This window comes from Leuresthes tenuis, unplaced genomic scaffold (genome assembly GCF_036924035.1).
Source record: "Leuresthes tenuis unplaced genomic scaffold, fLeuTen1.0.hap1 SCAF_23, whole genome shotgun sequence".
Classification (NCBI taxonomy): domain Eukaryota; kingdom Metazoa; phylum Chordata; class Actinopteri; order Atheriniformes; family Atherinopsidae; genus Leuresthes; species Leuresthes tenuis.
The window spans coordinates 5050581-5070557 of record NW_027325377.1 but is presented as its reverse complement, the minus strand read 5'-3'; the positions used below and the strand labels follow the sequence as shown (position 1 = coordinate 5070557).

The following is a 19977-nucleotide window of genomic DNA, read 5'->3' as shown; positions in this document are numbered from 1 at the left end:
TAACTTTAGTCGGCCACGGTGGGCTTACTTTAGTCGGCCACGGTGGGCTAACTTTAGTCGGCCACGGTGGGCTAACTTTAGTCGGCCACGGTGGGCTAACTTTAGTCTGCCACGGTGGGCTTACTTTAGTCGGCCACGGTGGGCTAACTTTAGTCGGCCACGGTGGGCTAACTTTAGTCTACCACGGTGGGCTTACTTTAGTCTGCCACGGTGGGCTTACTTTAGTCGGCCACGGTGGGCTAACTTTAGTCGGCCACGGTGGGCTAACTTTAGTCTACCACGGTGGGCTTACTTTAGTCGGCCACGGTGGGCTAACTTTAGTCTACCACGGTGGGCTTACTTTAGTCGGCCACGGTGGGCTAACTTTAGTCGGCCACGGTGGGCTAACTTTAGTCTGCCACTGTGGGCTAACTTTAGTCGGCCACGGTGGGCTTACTTTAGTCGGCCACGGTGGGCTAACTTTAGTCGGCCACGGTGGGCTAACTTTAGTCTGCCACGGTGGGCTAACTTTAGTCGGCCACGGTGGGCTTACTTTAGTCGGCCACGGTGGGCTAACTTTAGTTGGCCCACAACAGATCTTAAACAGTAGCACTTTTAAAGAGAATTCGTTTTATGGATTTTTTCACATTACCATAGAATCACATTGCTAAACGATAGAAAGGAAGATCACTCTAAAGGATAAAAAGAATACTTCTTTTCCTGTGACAGCACTGAAAACTCAAGTGTAGGAAAGCAGCTGCCAGAAAGGGAAATCCGATACATTCGACCCTCTCTGGGAGAGAAGATAACAGATCTAACAGAAGTGCCTCTTATCTGTCAGTGAAGCCTTCTGTCAATTAGTGCAGAGATTTTGGTTAAAGATGTCACACCCAGCTGGATGTATGCTGGTTAGAAATGCACGCTGCACACCTCAGAGCCTGATGGCTATATATGAATTAATTGGATTATGATTACAATGAATTGAATTCCAATTGGCTTGAATTGGACTCTATTATTTAAGTGCCTTGAGATGACAGTTGTTGTAATCTGGCGCTATATAAATAAAACTGAATTGAATTGAATTCAATTGCTCTCCAGCATCAACGAAAGTTGGACATTTTTACCAGCATGCATTGCTTCAAGCCCGTCAGATATCACACGTCCTCGGGTAGATTTTTAAAAAACGTGTGCTGCTCTTTCTTGTTTTTAAACAGCTGTGGTTGTTTTAAGCAGGTTTTCAATGCAGAATGTAGAATTGATTTGACGAAATACTACACTGGACCCTTTAGCTTGTTTGTTTCTTGGTTTCTGTCGTCCAATTTGATTCCCATTTAGAAGATATGAACAAGGTGAATGGAAGCAATTAGTTTATACATTAATTTGAGGTAGGTTTGATCTGTTTTGAATAAGACTCAATGCACATCAGAGGGAGAAGAAACAATCTTCTCTGACTCAGCAGCTGTTTCTGGTCAGAATTGGCATCAATGAAACAATAAACTCTTGTTGTTACTAAGCAGCATTTTCACAGATCCAATATCCCAGATATTCCCAGAGATAAGAAGTTATTCATGAAGAAGAGCTCTCACCTTTCTATTTCTGTGGATGTCCACCACAGCTGTTGTCTTGTCCTCCTCAATGTTTGTTTCCAGTTCGAATAACAGCTTTTGAATTATGACCTCAAACATCATAGCCTACACCGCTACCATCTGCCGACAGTATTCAGCCCCACTGATCCTCTTCAAAGCAGTTAATGGGGCTGTTTCTTTTAAGATTTGGTTCACCAGTTAATGCAAACCTGGCTAGTGATACAAGCGAACAAACCCACATTATTTTCATAAAGATGCCAATAATTATTAGAAATAAAGTCTGATTTCGTGTTACAGCAGCAGTTTTAGTTTAAACCTTTGAGGCGGTACAGATGCAGGCAGCGACAGTCTCGCTGCTATGCAGCTGGGATGTTCCTCTGTTAACACATGCTAATACATTTTACAGGGTGTTACAGCTCCAGGTTTGTTCTGGCATGCAGGTTGTGCATGTATCTGAGTGCTGATTCGCTGGTTTAGATGCGCTGTTCCTCGTCCATGATTGGCTGAAGAGTTCTGACTTCTCTTCCTTCCAATCTGGCACTGAACTGAACTTTGACCAGATGCACCTTAGCCATTGAAGTCCCTGTTTGTCTCTGTAAGCCAGAGAAATGATGCAGCCTGTTTCTGGTGCAGCCTCAGTGGTGTCGTTTTGTTTTTTCAGGTATTCTTTCCACGCAGCATTTGAAGCAGAGCCAGGCTCAGCTGAATCACACTTAGGTTATTCAGGGGTGTTGACTGTGGGTTAAAGGAGGCAGTGCAGTTTTTTTAATAAAGACATTGTTTTAGTATCCGTTCTGTTTTGTTGATTTCTTTGATTTGCTAACATTTCCGTTTTGATTTTGAACAGCTAATATCTTTGTCACGCCTCTGGCTCGTAACGCAGGGTCTGACTTGTGTTTTTGTGGCTCAGCTAGTCTACAGTAACTGTCCTGCTCTGTCCTCCAGGAGACGCTGATTGGAGTCTGGGTCCGGGCTGAGCGAGCAAGAGTGAGAATGAACGCGCAAAAGAGAGAGAGAGAGAGAAAACGACATCGAGGAGATCGAAACCGGTCGCAACCGGGAACGAGTCCCGCAGACGCCCACTGACGCCGGGACAGACGAAACCCCTGACCTGAACAAACACTGTTACCCTTCGAGGGGCCCGAAGCATGAGGAGGAGAGGCAAAACCGCGAGCTGGGGTCAGAGGTCAGGGCTCAGACAGATGGCTCTCTTTCTTTTTTGTCTGTTTCCTGAAATGACAAAAAAAATCCTGACTGTCTGGAAAAGACTACACACACCTGACCGGCAGACTGATGGCGGCACGAGCAGGATGGGGCCGGATGAAGAGTTCAACGTCACACCACGGGGAGGAAGAAGGGACTCATTTTTAGGAGTTTAAACCTACGAGTGCACAACTGGATATTTTTCTTCTTTTCTGTTTGGACTCCAAGACAAACACCAGGAACACGTCTGATCGGTCCGACTTCCTGCGACAGAGATGCACAGCTGGCTTAGAGGCTTGTTGTGTTCATAGACTGTTAACGCAGAGAACGACGTGATGCTTTGTAGTCTGATTATGTTTGAAACAGTAATACCATGGCAGATGGGTGCAGCTGTTGTTTTAGCGGCCTAGTTGGTTTATAGCAGTGTGCCGATAGTTCTGCTCTCATCTTATGATTTTTCTCTTTATTGCTATCTGTAAAATGTCAGATCATTATTAGAATTTTCTGCTGCTCAAGTGGATTCATTCAGAGAGCTTTTGTAAGGCAACCAGCAGTCTAAATCTAAATATTCACAGAAAAGCAGGAAGTTGTCATATTTTCTTAAAGAAAGGTCTAAAGTTAACAGCTAAAATGGGTCCAGATTTTTTCTGGCTTATAAAGGTGTTGCTCTACAGCTCATGTATCACATCTCACCAACTAAACTGACCCACAGAGCTAATTAGAGCTGAATCTATTAGCTGATTCATAAATAAGTTAGTTGAAAATAATTATTTGGTTATTATTTGATAACAATTAAAACATCAAAGCCTTCCTCGTTTCTGCAGAAATGTCTCCTTTGCTAATTTGTTCAGTGAGATTCTTTGGTCGTGTTGGCTTGTGTCTGACACCAAACATTTGAATTAGAGCAATCACATTAGTTGATTTTGACTTATTATTTGTGGTATTTCATAGCGTTGTAGTGCCACCTCCCTAAACTAGAGCTACTTATTATTTCCTTTTTTTTTTTTTAGATGAAACCTATCCAAAGCTATTTCACTCGTGAACTCCAGATATTTGTTTGGAAGATGTGTTGAGAATTCAGTGCTGATGTTCCCTGCAGCTGGATTTCACACATGCTCCTCACAGCAGGAGATTCTGCGTTCTCACAGCTGGAAATACCCTGGAGTGGAGCCCACAGAAGGCAGGAGATGATGCAAAATGCCAGCTGTGGAAGTCAGTGTTTTATTTCCACCCTGTCTACAATGGCAGCTTTGAACATATCCACAACATCGACGTGCAGATGGAAACCACATGAAGGCCAAGCAACAACTTTTACCTGCACTCTCATGCTCCGGAGTATTTACTACTCCATTCACTCTTGGTCTCACTCCGACAAGGAAGCTGGCGTGGTAACCACAGCAACAAGTCTGGAGGGAATGTTGCGGACATTTGCATTCTCACATGCAGCCCCTCCGGAGCATGTCTGGAAAAGTTCTGGAGCTCCAGTCCAAGAGTGAAAAATATCTAATGATCTAATTTACTGGTAGATAATGCTGTTTTTCACTTATTTTCACTAACAAATACCACTTTGATACGATGCATCAATTAATGACAATGCCATAACAGTTTAAACTAGTTTAATAGTAGCTTTAGCTTTGTGTGATGAAAAGCGCTCTGAGTGATGTTAACTTTTTGGGAAATACACATTCACTGTGCACTGAAGAATCAGATGAGTAGACTTATGCCACTGATGGACATAAAACATCTAAAATATACGGTCTTAGCTTAGCGCAAAGATGGGAAACAAGTTTTTTTTCTACAGAAGTGACAAAATCCACCTCCCTTTAAAAGCTCATTAATCAACATGAAGTTTGGTGTATGCAAATTTTACACAATTATTTAGAGTCATAAAAAGGTTGATAAACGGGACGCAAATGATATTTTTTATACTTCTATTTAAAGATAATATTAACAAGACTTTATGATGCCGATGAGCCAGCAGTATTAGAACAGTGCACCAAAAAGTCACCACCAGAAAGAGTCTCGTACCGTCAGGCCCTTTTCAATCCCGCCAATCAGTGATGGAGTGTACATATATAAGATCTGTTCAAACCCCTTCAGCTGGATCCTGTTGTTATCTGGAGCATTTTGAGTTGGTTTGGCAACATTCAGCCTGCTTTGATTTGGACTGTTTTTTCTCTCCGTTTGGACTAATGCCTGCAAGTCTTCCTAAGTGATGACAGTGACTATGATTTTAGAAGAATTGAACCTGTTAAGCTACTAGATGGATTGTTCCTCTGCACCAGCTTTTCTTTGCTGTAGTAAAAAACATCCAGCGGTGCTTTAGTTTGTCTGTGTCTAGATTCAGACCTATTGTTGTTAAACTGCAAGCAGCCTGCTGCAGCTTTGTTTCACGCCTCATGATAAAGAAAATTCACCAAAATAAAAATCTGGAGATGACCACAGTTTGTTTGATCTGTGAACAAAGTCGGTCCTGTGTTTGTGGCGTGTGTGTTTGCGAGGGTGTGTCTGTTTATTGAGGTCTAATTACAAGGCAGCCAACATAAGCATTTCCTCATTTCCTGTCAAGACTTTCCTCTAAACACTGCATATGTAGATAAATGCCAAGCATGGCTGGATTAATCTGTTTGGGGCGGGGGAGCATCTTCTGAACAGCACATTTAGACTCCTGTTGCTGTTACTGTTGCTGTACATTTTGGGGTAATAATTTACGGGAATTACATGTATTAAGTTGGCACCTTCTCTAAGTTCAAGATTTACAAGATTTCCCCCCTTTTTGCTCTTTGAAAACCGGAGGAATGACATAAACCTTGTTTCAGCATTTTGAGCTGCTTTGCTTTAAATATACGAACCCTTCTCGTTCAGCTTTTCTTTTCCTAACTCTGTCCGTCCCACCAACGTCTTCATATGCGAACACGTCACTAAAACAGGTCTCCGTTTGTCAGGACTGGAACTCCTCTCTCCTATCTGAGAGGCTTCTGTTTAGCTCAGTAATCCCTCACATCCTCTTTCCTTCTCTTTCAACCACCACACCTGATGTGAACTGAAAAAGCAGAATTTTTGAAGATCCCTTAGATAATGATAAGGAACTGAGGATTATGGATATTATGGAAACTCTGCAGTGTTTTCAGGCCAAAGAGACAATTAGACCAGGGCAATAATATCAGTTTTGATTCTAGATTTATGTCCTATGTTGGAAATTCAGATTCAGTTTAGGAAAATCAGATATTGCACTGTCCAGCTCCATTTTAGAGATTCAAGGAAACAAGTTGCACATAACTCCACGCAAACAACATACCCGAAGGACGGTTTTTATGTGGGCTTTTTATATGAACTACTTTTGTTTTAAAGTGTGAGAAAATGACGCAGTAATTAGTCGAATGGACACGCTGTTTTGTGCTCATTATTTCCCCAAATGTCTTCAATGAAAGGGTAGAGTGGCTTTGCATCACAATGTCTGCATTAATGTGAGGTGAACCACATTGAAAAGGGGAGTTAAGGGACTTAATCTAACAGCTACTCAGAATGGTGCCATAGAAGAGCAAATATTCTCCATCTAAAACGTCTCGATAATCTCATAACAGTTTGACTGTTAGTGGCTAGTCAAGGTATTCTGTCACGAATCAGCTGAGCCCATCAGGAGTTGTATCAGACCTGTAGGAAAGCGTACAGCTGGATGTTACTGACGGCAGCTTTAAAAGATGCAGCTGCAGCGCTGTGTGAAATATCAGAGAGGATCCGAGATTACTGTACAAATATGAGGGCACAACCGCTGTGTGAAAAGGGCTTATATTTTGCTTGATAAAGACAAAAAAGCCTTTTGTTACAGGGAACACAAATAAGCAGATGCAAATGTGATCATGCCAGCTATTTAATGAGCTCTTTAAAGTTTCAGTGGGAGACTTTTTCTCAGTTATGCAACATAGGATTCACAACTATGTGTTTGTTAGTGCAGAATGAGAATCAGGCATTTCTATCCAAAAACACTGCAGATCACCCTCCTTCACTCCCCCACCATGTTGCGTTACCATGACAACAGTAGCCCAGAAAGGACAAAGTGAGCCTTTTGCAGTTTTCACAGCCGCAGTAGTTTGAGGTTTGTCTGGTGGAATTCAGATGGTTTGAATTTATGGCGTTAGATGCTGCTACATTCTTTTTAGGGGCCAAGCAGTTGGACGAGAAGGACACTGGCAAAATATTTCCAAAGTGGGATTTTATTTACCCAAAAATTCAAAATGATTATAAAATTGAAAAAATAATGAAGGAGTAGGTCCATAAAAGAAGTCAACCAAATCAAGCCAGACTACAAAGATAAATGATTAACCAACATACTCACAGCCTCTGGCCACATCTTCTGCTCCACCAGGGTAATGCAAAACTAGATGGTTGTGGAAGCATTTTGGCCCACTCTTCTCTCCAGCGGTGCTTCAGCTCATTGAGGTTTGCAGCATTGGTTTCTGCACAGCTCTCTTAAGGTCCCACCACAGCATTTCAGTCAGGCTGAGGTCTGGACTCTGACTGGACCATTGCAACACCTTGATTCTTTTCTTTTTCACACATTCTGCTGTAGATCTGCTGCTGTGTTTGGGATCTTTGTCCTGTTGATGAGCCAGTTTCAGCCCAGCTTTAGCTGTGGGACAGATGGCCTCACATTTGACTCTAGAATACTTTGGTATCCAGAGGAGTTCATGGTGGACTCAATGACTGCAAGGTGCCCAGGTCCTGTGGCTGCAGAACCAGCCCAGATCATCAGCCCTCCACCACCGTGCTTGACAGCTGGTATGAGGTGTTGGTGCTGATATGCTGTGTTTGGTTTCCTCCAAACGTGCTGCTGTGCATTAGGACCAAACATCTCCACTTTGCTCTGGTCTGTCCAAAGGACATTGTTCCAGAAGTCTTGAGCTTTGTTCAGATGCAGCTTTGCAAACCTAAGCTGTGCTGCCATGTTCTTTTTAGAGAGAAGAAGCTTTCTCCTGCAGCCCTTCCAAACAAGCCATCCTTGTTCAGTCTTTTTCTAACTATGCTGTCATGACCTTTAACCTTTAACATGCTAACTGAGGCCTGGAGAGTCTGAGATGTAGCTCTGGGCTTTTTCACCTTGGGGTGAACTTGCTGGGACGTCCACTCCTGGGAAAATTGACAGCTGTCCTGAATGTTTTCCACTTGTGAATAATCTTTCTCTCTGTAGAATGATGGACTCCAGATAGTTTGGAAATGGCCTTATAACCCTTCCCAGATTGATGGGCAGCAACAGCTGCTTCTCTAAGATCATTGCTGATGTCTTTCCTCCTTGGTGTTATGTTAACACACACCTGAACGCTTCAGATCAGCAAACTGACAAAACTGCTTTTATAGAGGTGCTCACACTGACTGATGATCAATTAATCAGTTTCATTTGATTCACAGCACCTAGCTGCCACTTACCCTCTTAATTCCTATGGAAGAAGTAAGGGTGATAAGTCTAAATTTATAAAGAAAAAAAGACTTCTTAGAGATGGTTGGAAACATTGAGCTTTTAAAATCACTGTATATTGGATTTCTCTTTTGCTATGTATTATATGAATATAATACATATAAATATAACATTAGCCCATATGTTGTATAGAATAAGGATATGCAAGGGCACACTAAGTCCCTTTTTAAAATTCCACTCAGGAAAAACATTACCTAAACGGGGCTAAACATTGAGCAGTACCTGCCCATTACATACATTCCACAGTTAATCAAAGAACAACAAGTAGACTCATGTTATATTATCAGGTTTAATGAGTGACAAATATATTCAGCGTATATACAGCAAATAATGTGGACATTTCAGTAGTCAGAAAGTGGGCCAGGCTGTTGCTCTACAGCAGGAACTTTCACATGGCCACTGATATCCCATTTACCACACAGTATAGTACTTTTGTCCTTGTTCTTTACTGATATTTCCACTTTGCAGAAACATTTCCTTATAGATCATGGTGTTTTATACAGACTGTAATTATTTACTATATGTACACACCATTATATACTTCAAAATGACTGTAGCTGAACTACAGAGAACCGGAGTCTGTAAACAAAAACTCACAAAATATACTTCAAAAGTTACTGTAGGTGAACTACAGAGGCCGGAGTCACAATAAAACTCACGCACACCCACGCACACATACACACATGCCTACAATAGTTAAATAACACACTTTCAAATGTCATAAACAGCAAAGGTATTGACAACAGCTTGGCAGAAATAAAAATAAAGAACCCAGGATGTATTTCTAGACTGTGTGGTTTTACTGCTGGTGTTTTTTTTACAATGTCATGTTCCCGCCCTTCCCTAAAAAGCAGTTTTAAAGTTCTCCCTCCATATGGTAAAACGTAAAAGTCCTGCCCACAAACCCATCCCACCAGTCTGTGGTTTGGTGTAGGAGGTTTGTCCGTGGAGTAAAAATACGCCTCGGCTCGGCTCGGCTCGACTCCACGTCCTTCAAAAACCTCATATCTGCGGCGCTGTTATTCCAGGACATTTGATTTCAAGGAACCAGTGGGAATATGTCATTCTGGAGTCTTCCATGCAGCAGAGGACTCCACATTCTGTTACTGAACAATAATTTCACTTTTCTAACAGCTGCTACAACAGATGTGCATGTAGTGATGGTCCTTATTTTCAGCGACCAGTTTTCAAAGCTTTTTAGTTAAAAAATACATTATTCTCTTTTATGAGTTATTGGACTTGCAATTACAGATTCACTTCATATTTTAAGTTTCAAAAGATAAAGATTTAAAGATCCAATCTCTAAAAATGGTGCCCAGTAAATAGTTGAATGAAAATTCCCTAGAACAATGAGATTTTTTCAATTCTTATCTTATTCTTATAATTTCAGTGTAAATACTATGGAAGTTAACCATTATTTTCAAAAACATCAATTACCTTTGAGACTAATTAGCTATTTACTCTTATTTTTAATTTTTATAACTGCTATAATGTCTGCACCATTTCTACTCTAGCAGGAGGACTTAAATTTATTTAATCCAACCAACACTGAGCTTTTAGCGAGCATCAGTCTGTGTATATTTGTGGTGCGAGTGCATGTGTGTGTGTGTCTATGTGCCACTCATGGGCTTGTGGTTTGGTGATTTGGATGGGTAAAGTGATATTTTTCTTTTTATGTAATATTATTGTTGATGTAAAGCATTTTGTATTGCTTTTTTTTGTATGAAAAGTGCTTTAGAACTAAAGATTGACTGATTGATCCACTGGAATGAAACATTCCTGTTCTGCGCTTCCAATAACTCCTAAAGTCTGTATTAGTTAATTTGTGGCAGTTTGATTAGGCATGTGCTTATGCAAAAGCAAAAATGTATCACAACAAAAATAAACTGAACACTAGATGGTCCAAATCCAAAATGTAAGGTGTTCCCTTTAGGTCTTTTGGGTTTTAATGAATGTGCAATTCCCACTATTTCCATAAATGTGCTGCAACATGATAGCCCATGTTCCTGAAGTTTGTGGGATGGATGGACAATCCAGCCTTATATAAAATTATAGAGTATAAAATCCCAGTAAAATTCATTCTATCCTGTGAGTCAACCTTTTCGGGAACTGAATCTTGACCCAACCGCACATAACAGTGATGCTGGTAATACTCTCTGAAATATAAGATATAAATGTTCATTAAAAACAAAACTATTGCAAAAATGTATTGTTAGGGACTCGAGAAAATTACTCAGCCTTTCTTTTAAAAAATATAAAATGAATCGTAAATTAATTGTAAAGAATCCCATCTTGAATAGGTACCAGGGAGTTTGAGGCTGCAGGAAGGGTCGGAAGGTGTAAAAGCACTGACAAACCCATTAAACAGACAGAATAATATAGAATATGTTCAGCCTTTCCCTTTGCCCATACTATTCACAGTCAATCTCATGTGTGGCAACCACAAGGCAAAGTGATTCTTGAATTGTGAAAAGAATCTTCCTTTGATGGCATCACTGTTCCAGAGGATCTTGTGCAGAGGTATACAATGTCTTGGATGAGATTTGATACAAAGTAGTTTTTACCTTTCAAGGCTTTTGTCAAGGAAACCATGTTGAGTGTGCTACAGCTGCATTGTTTTAACGGCAGGAAGAAGAGAACTGGCTTTGCAGGTCTATCAGGTGCCCAGCTTCATTCCTCTGTAAAAGCTGGTCTGTTTCCAGCCACACCTTACACTCAGACAAATGACAAAACTTCTTGCATACCATCGCCTCCAGCAAGTAGATACCGGAGATTCACCTTCTCCAGGGGAGACTGCATAATAAATGTGTGAAAAGTTAATCAGGACTCTTTCAGGAGCCCCAGTTTCCTCAGTGCTTCTCTGCGTGATTCGTTCATTGCCCCTCGTCCAGAAAACTGCACAGTGATACCTTGGGGACGGAACATGGAGTTGGACCTCCGCTTGTGATCAGGAGACAAAGCCCGTGCTGCTGTTTTCGGAGGAGTAACAACACCATGGTAGGAATGCCGAGGAGGTCTAGGGGCTGTAGTAGGGGGCGGAACTTTAAAACTCTTGGCCGGACTGCGTGAGTCACGATTCAGCCCAGTCCCAGGGTTGATGCTTCGGCTCTTTCCTCCATAACTGTTAGGCTCAGGTACTGGCTCTGGTTTTGCAGGCATTCTTTGACTCTTGTCAATATGGGAGCTGAGGATGTCAGGCAAGTTGGCCCTGGTCGTGGCTACAGGTGCAGGGGTCATGACTTTGCTCTTTCCACCATAGGTGTTAAGCTCAGTAGGGTTTGACAGTGCAGATGGTAGGATTTGGGGTTCGTGGCTAGTTGGGGAGGTTGGAGATTCACTCTTTGAAGAAACAGAAGGGTTAACCACAATGGATTTCCCTCCGTAATTGTTAAATTCCAAAGAGGTGACCTCAGCTGGAGGGGGGGAAGAGGCCTTGTTTTCCAGAGGAGGTGGATAATGTCTGTTTTCGTTGAATGTTAGAGATGATGGGCTCAGTTGGGAGCTTTGATCATCATGGCTCCTGAGGGAGTGTGTCTGCAGAATCTCTGGTTTTCTGTCGACATGAGCGTAGCTTGGAGGTGTTATCACAATATTGGGGTCTGGTGAGTTTATGCTGCTTTGTGTCATTGGGAGAAGATTGGTGTCTGGAGATTTGGAACTGATGTCAGGACCTTTGAGGGGATCCAGTGAGTTGTACTGGGTGTGTTGGAATGATATTTCTCCAGACATGGCTCGATTCCTAGTCAGGCCCAGCTTGGACAAGGCCTCCATCCTGGATTTATCAGGAGCAGGGTCCTTAAAGGAAATACTACGAGTAGGGATATTTCGAGCCTTCTGTTCCACAGTGAGATGAGAATTTTCCTGCAGAAAATTGTGGGATGTACCAGATAGGTTGGCCAACATCTGTTCCCGTCTCTCCTGGATGGTCACGTTAGCAACAGGCTGCTTCTGGTGCTCCTTGTTGCCAAGGATCACGCTGATATTTGCAGGGTAGCGGGTGGGCTTAGCAGAGGTAGGAGGACCCTGTTTCACTGAATAATCTGCACTGTCATTTTCTGAGTCCAGGCTGGGACGGCGGAGGAATGAAGAAGGATGGAAGTTTGAGGTTCCACTTCCCTGGTTTTCAGCTATCTTCTGGGCAATCAGGGCAGGGGTAGGGACACAGCCTGGAGGGTGGTAGGAGGAATGGTTGTCTGTGTGGTCATAGCTTCCACTTGGTAGGGGAGGGTTGTACTCTAAAGGCAAGCTGTCACGCCTTGGCTTTGCCTCAAAGTGGCAATCAGGAGTTGGTACCATTCGCTGGAAATCTGCGAGGAACAGGGATATTAGTGGAGCTGTAAAGTGTTCATTTCCATAGCTATCTAATTTCATCAACTGTTTCAACAAAACAAACTGACTAAAATATACAACAGAGTAGCTAACTAGACAAATGAAACACAAAAAAAGCGGCTACCGATTCCTACTGTCCTAGCTATGACCTACAGAAAAGAATCATACCTGGGTAAGTGGGATTGAAGATTGGCTCTTTGGTCTTCACCAAGTCTGGTTCTGGGTGGACCAAATCAATAATATCCTGGTGAGAGGACACAGTGACCCCAGCGTTGGGACTTGGGGTCGGGATGCCATCGGCCTCTTTGACAGTACTGGTGCTGCTTTCAGGGGGGTTCACCTGTACAGACCTACGGTCATCCTCCTCCAAACTCTCCTCCAGTAACTCAATAGTGTTCTCAAAGAACTGGAGGCAATCCTGCTCCTCCTGGCTCAGAAACTGCAGAGCATCATCTTCCTAGAGGAGGAAAGTGAGAAAGATATTGAATTGAAGCATTCAAATTATTAATTTAACAAAATTCCTTTGGATATTACAATTATGCACAGACTTCAAAAAATATCTTAAACCAAATCCTTTGAGTTATGTCTTCATCACTGAATCTTTTTTGGAACCATGTGTGACTCTTATACACCAGTCATGTGTATAGACGGAACACTGGCTTTTTTGTTCCTGCATTTAAAACCTCATATTTTTCCAAGCCTATATTTAGCTCAAATGCCCCTCTCTTCTGTTGAACAGCTGCCCCTCCTTCATGGCCTCTACTGATCTGTGCTTAACCTCCATAGTGACATGCTCTGCTTCACACAGTGCTGCTGAACTCAACAACACAATAACATATCCAGTAACAACACACTGTGACAACTAATTTAGCTTCTTCTGCAGTCCTGATTAGGATCAACTCTAACCATTTAATCCAAACCACATGGCTGCGGGGACCAGGTGATGCCCAATAACAATGTGTAGCAGACCTAAATAGAAGGAGTGGTGGGAAAAGGGTTGCACCACAAAGGAAAAACAACAAATTAGGAGAACCAGAATTTGATGTGTGGGTTGTTTGTAGTGAACCTTTTGGACTCATTTCTGGCTCTAAATTTTCATTCTAAGGCAGGCTCCATAGTGTCACACCCGGCACTCCATAGGCACACCCAACCCTAAAAGTCCACTTTCTTCTAAGTGAGCATCTTCTGGAAGCCTGATGAGTTGCAGCACTCAGTCATAGAGAGTTATGCTGCTTATTTGTAACTTTAGCCTTGATCAATATCAACCCTATAACATTACAGAAAGTAAGAATGAAATGAAAAAACAAACTAACTTTGTGCTATAAACTACAGCAGATTTTTGTCTGGTTTTAGAGGCTGATAATTCGAAATACACTATAGGCAATTGTAAGAGCACTTTGAAAATAATTTTAACTCAAGATCCATTTTCTAGGTTTTTCAGCAGCTCAAAACCATCTCCATAAACTATTTATTGATTACGATTATGAAACTCCAGAAAATGTAGTTAATGGGACCCTGATTTAAGATGACTATTTAAGCCATTAAGACCAGACGAGTCATAAACCTGCATATCATTCAGAGCAGATGCCATGTTTGTGTACGTTATCTTTTTCAAGCCCGACTCTTTTTGAGCTTGTTTTATTAAGTCATCCATTTATGAGTTTAAGAATACGTTTTAAAAGCGTATTCTAATTTTAGTAGGTTAAACTGATTTGGAGCAAACATTTTGTTGTTTCTTGCATGCTTCATAAACATTTTTTGTCATGTTTTTTATGTTATTAAGTGAACTTTGTTCTCTTTTGGTAAGACTTCGGTCGCCTCTCCTCCTCTTTTTGGACTTTATGGTATGCGAGGTTAGCCAGCTGTTGGAGTTAGTTGCATATTTATTGTGCAGACATGAGTGGCACTGATCTTTTTAATCTAACTCTGTCCAAAAACCTCAATAAGAGTTCTTTCTGAATTCTGGCAATTAAACATCAACCACAAGACAAAACTGCAAATAAAGGGAATCTGAAATTTTATGAAATCTTTTACTTGAATGATCAGGATACACATGTTCTGGCACACAAATGCCAGAACGTTTTTATCACAGGCCCTGTTGAACGGACATTGTGCAGCCACTAGACCAAGAAAGCTGCCTCCGAGCAATTTGAAGGTAGTAACCTTCAGCCTGTGGTTGACATTGCAAGCAGGGGTCGTTGCTGACATCAGTACCACAAGCACCGCAACAAGGTTACCGAGTGTCTTGTTTTGCATTAAACATGCAGACACACAAAGACACCTGCAACACCACCCAGCTGAAACCTGTGTGAGATAAACCCTGAACTGCTGGTTTCAGCTGGTATGAATGATGCTGAGAAAACTGCAGCTTAACCAGTTAGACTGTGTTGTGTGTGTTGATTATGAATAACCTTCCTAAAGCATATGAAGGGATGGTGGTTAAGCAGGTGTGATTTCTCAGTGATAACTGAATGCATTGTGTAAAGACAGAACAAAGCCCAAGTCAGGGTGAGATACAGATAGAATTATCAGTGGGTTATCTGATACACTGAATGGGTTTATTGTGCTAACAAAAACAAACAGGGTGAACAAGACTTTTCTGCAGGTGATAAGCCAAATCTTTATGAGTTATTTGTGATACGACACAGCACTAGTTTGATGGCTAAATTAGCTTAATTTACCTACTTAAGAGAAGAAACTTGATCTAACCTTTGGTATAGTTTTTACAAACTATACTTTTTCAATTCCCTGCCAATAATGACCTGAAAAGATTGATCCCACTCTTATCTGTAAACTAAATATCTAATTACAGCTGGCCACTTGTTAGCTTGTGACACTAAAAACAGGGAAAAGTCAGCCAAATGATGACAATAAATAAAGAGGCAGGGGACAATTTGGGTTAGAAAACAAAAACTGACATGGTTAAATTAATAAACACATTAACAGTAAGTTGGGAAAGAAACAGCAGTCCTCCACATTAGAGTTTAACTCTTATGGTCCAACCAAGTCTGGCTATCAGAACCTCTAAAGACGGGGGCAATTGTGTGCTAATAGATGTCTTACTAAGTCTCTGCAGGTTGACTGTTTCTTGCCAATAAGTAGCCGTTTTGTATCTGTATGCTAAGCTCAGCTAAATAGACACTGATTGCCTTCACAAAAATCATTAGGTCAAATAAATTCCTTTAAGTTTGTCCTTACGTATTAATTTCCTGAGAATAAAATAGTTTAAATATTTGGCTTTGTTAGCTTTTAGTTTCTTTTTTGTCTTTTGGTTTCTCAGAATAATGTCTTGTTTTGATAAGATCCTCTGGCCTTGTTGAGTCATTCTTGTTTTGCTGTTATTCTTCGCCCTTGTCCAGCTCCTGTTCCACATTTAGTACATGCTTTAGTTCTCATTTTCCTGTAGTTGAGCCTTATTTCTTGTGTAACCTGTCATTATCTTTAGATATTCTCAGTTTCCTTTGTGTCTTGATCACCATGTTACCACCTGTTCCGTGTTCTCTTGGCTCACCTGCAGCCACTTATCTAATCACCCCTCCCAGTGTATATGCTCCTTGTTTTTTATTGTTTTTCCGTCAGGTCCTTGTTGTAGCCTCCCCATGTCTGTCAGTCTTGTGGTTGTTTGCGTCTGTGCAGGTTCTTTTTTGAGTTTTGTTTCATTCTTTGTATATCCTGCCTTAGCAACACTTTTTGTTTCTTTAGAAATAATTGTTTTCGGTGTCCGGTACCTGTCAGCCTCTCGTCTGTTAAGTCTTGTGCTTGAGTCTTCCTCTATGGATTGTGACAGTTAACTCAGTTCCCAAACTTTTAGGCGCATAGGGACACATTTATTGTCTGATGAATAACTGTGAATAACTGATTAACAGCCGTTATTAACCCCCTCTGCCACTGAAACACCCCTTTAACCCCTGTGATAATTATTTTTGTATTCAAAACCTGCTTTTTATTTTTGGCGACTTTTCTTTAGCAGGGACATGTAACTGCAACAACCAACTGACTGTATGTAGGATACACAGCTGGTTGCCACAATTGTCTGTAAAACAATCATAAACACGAACTAAATGAGTTTAACCCTGTAAAAATAACAGGTGCACAAGTCAGATACTCACTCCTGGTCTGGAGTTTCGTCTTGCACCTCCGTTGACCCCGTAGTGGAGCTGAGAGTTGCCCTGTAGATGGACGTTCATGATGAAAAGGGGTCAGAGGTCAGCTGGCATTTGGACTTCTTGCCGAGGGTCCTGTGTTTCTGGGTGGCTCTACGACAAAACCTGACTCATGTCTGGTTTTGCTCTGAAGAATCATCTAATCTTCTTGTCAGTGAGAGTCTGCAGACACAGATGAGGGACAAGATGTCAGACAAAGGTACCAGGCTGAATTCGGAAGGGGGTCAGAGGTCAGGATGAACAGCTGCTGCTTTTACAAAAATCAAAGTACTGTATCAAGTATCAAACAATACAAAATACTTCAGAAATTATAGCAGCTTGAGTTGGAGCTTTAAATGCAGTTAAAGCTTTGTGAGATGATTAACAGGCGAGCACAGATACAAATTAATATAAACTTATCAGATTTCTATCTATTTGCTTTCTTAAAAATATTATCCCTAAAAAAAAAACTAAAAATGTAGATATGGGAGTTAAAAATGAGTTTGCATGCGAACCATGTTGCTCATTAACAGAACGTTTCATCATATGAATGCAAAGCACTAAATTTTAGCAACTTATGAGCTACAAGCATGTGAAAGTTTATTCTCTTACAACCAGGTTGACCATCTGTGCATCAGCAGAAGCTTAATATTCATGCTAATAAACGTAAGAATTTGGCTCGCATGTGAAAAAGTAATGCAGAAACCATTAGATATAATATTCAAACAGTTTTATCTTGAATATTTTTGCAGATTTACAGCGAAACCCAGAAAATGTGCAAAATTGGAATTTTTCAAGAAAATAAATCATTTGACAGTTTATGCTGTACAATTCAGTCGCCATCAACTTAGTTATGAGGCATTTATCAGACGTTCTATCAACAGAAATGGGTTAAATCAAACCATGTGAGATGTTTAGGTGATATGTGTCTATTTTGGAACTGCTAACAAATGCAGCTAAAATATCAGAAAGCAGGGGTTTAATCTTTAACAGTGTGCTGTATCTTTTATAAGCTTATCTCTGCATGTGGAGTCTTTGTCAAATGAATGTACAAAGTACAGTGTTTTCCTCTCGATTGTTCAACACTCAGTGTTCAGAGGAAATATGTGCTCTCAGGTACTTCTTTCCGCTGCTCTGAAGTTTGCCACTCAGCATCCCAGCAGTGACACACCTGATGGACCAGTTAAGCCAAAACTGGAAGCTGCAAAACAGGCTTCTGGAGCCGAAACCACTGAGCTCCTCATCCACATTCCTATCTGACACTGGCATGATAGAAACTTTAGGAGAAAGATAAAGCTTCCAAACTGAGTTTTAAAGCCAAAAATGAACGAGTCGGTGACGTGCAAAGAAAAAGGTCAAAATAAAGGATGGAACATTGTTCCAGTAGAAATGGAGCCCCTCTGGTTCATTCGGTGCTGGGTTGTGGGTCAGTATGTTGCAAGTTTAGTTTACCAAGCGAAACAATTGGAGCTTTTTTGGGCCCAGTTTGGAGCATCGCAGCACTAACACGCTGCTGGGTTAACTACACTGAGGGTAAATGGCAGCAGTGGTCAGATGGATGCTTTTACTCAGCGTTAGTATTTGTTTTCATATCAAATGGTTATAATCCGCTTCAGCTCTTCCTGTGCTTGCAAAACACTTTTGATTAATGATTTGTTGATGAAGAAAATGTGGATCCTTTTCAGTTTATTTGGACAGTTTTAAACTTGTTGTATTTAAAGGGTTCGTATTTTAGTTGGCCTAAACAAAGCCATTATATGATATTATATGTTTTTACATAATACGTTTTGCAAGATAAAAGACATCAACACTTTCCTCTGTGGTATGTTGATATTATCACATATTTCTGCTGATTTTCGTTCATCTTAAAAATACGTTTTTGTTTTGTGTATTTATTGATTTTGTCCCAAAATTCAGGCACATTTAGCAGCTTCAGCTGTTGTGATATTTTTAATGTTTTCCTACTTTAGCAAACAAAAAGAAGTTTTGTTTTTTTAACCAACAATCAGACTTACCAATTATTTCCTGTTGTAGATGTACAAAACAATGTGTGTGTATGATACACCAGGATGATTAAAAATCTCTTCTAACCTCTAATTATATCCAATTAAGCAATCTTAGATAAAAAAAAGACGCTTTATTCCTGAAAGGAACACAAACTAAAGGTTAACTGACTAAACTGGTTGCAATTTTTTTTTTTTAAAGATTCAATACACTGACACGTGTTTCTATACTGCTACACTACCGATCATTTATTACAAAACATATATTCCATATAAACAACAGATGATGCAATATCTTTACATTTATCGTGTGTTTTAGTAGAAAACTGAGAGGCCTCCTTTAATTTTGCCGTGTTTTCACTGGGTCAACATCTCATTTTCAATATTCTAATAGTATTTTAAATACACTAGCTCATTAAATAAATATAGCAGAGCTTTAACAGTTTGACCAAAATTATTTCAGGATTATTGTAGGGAAAATGATTCATTATTAAAAGTATTAAAAGTATTATTTCTCTACTTTACATGTGCAAAGTTGAGAGTAAATGAAAGCTTACCGTGAAAACTCCACAGATGAGTAACCTGTGCAAGCAAACAGTGGGATTCTTCAGAAGCGCAGCGTCAAAATGAAACTCTGATATAACCTTAAAACAAAACTTCTTTGATAGTCCAGTCGCTCCTTCTGCGCTCTTGGTGAGCTCCGCGTGCGTAATGTCACCACCGCGTCGCTTTACGCACCCGTTTAAAGCTACAAGAAGCTCCACCCACGGGCGGGTGGGTGTGTTGGTATGTGTGCGCGCGTGTGTGTGCGTGTGTGTGTGGTTTCATTCAGGTATATTACAAGTTGTTGGGAGGTGACAGTGGTGACACAGTGGAAAGTTATTCCAATCACGCCTCAGAGTTTCTCTGGGATGGGTTCAGAGACTGTGGGACATCTGAGTATTATTTTGTTTGGTCATTCCTCTGAATGAAACCCAAAGTTATTTATTCTTACATAACTAATGCTGCTTGAGAGGAGGAAATAATAAGGCTGTCCACTGGAGAACAGTCTTAGCTATATTCTGACAGAGAACATCAGAGAGCTGTAACATTTACAAAAGCAAAGACTTTTATGGTAATTAGTGATGAATATAAACTACAAAGTACTACTTTTAGTGCGTTCTCATTTAGTGCCTGAACAAGTCTTTTTATACACAACTAAATTCCAGCATGGACAGATAATGTTGTAAAGGCTATCTCCTTAATCACTGTTTACTTTCATG

The 19977-nt window shown here is 40.8% G+C and overlaps 2 protein-coding genes across 2 annotated transcripts in view; one reads left to right on the top strand and one right to left on the bottom strand.

Moving 5' to 3' along the window:
* LOC140283077 (CD9 antigen-like) overlaps positions 1-19977 on the top strand; it is a 237946-nt gene that overhangs the window by 6260 nt on the left and 211709 nt on the right. The gene's annotated exons all lie outside the window — the stretch shown is intronic.
* Positions 10500-19448, bottom strand: LOC140282614 (uncharacterized). Its single transcript, XM_072377110.1, has 4 exons — positions 19273-19448; positions 16680-16895; positions 12739-13027; positions 10500-12548 (listed from the first exon to the last, which is right to left on the bottom strand). The coding sequence occupies exons 2-4, from the start codon at positions 16755-16757 to the stop codon at positions 11062-11064; spliced, it is 1854 nt and encodes a 617-aa protein (XP_072233211.1). The 5' UTR covers positions 16758-16895; positions 19273-19448; the 3' UTR covers positions 10500-11061.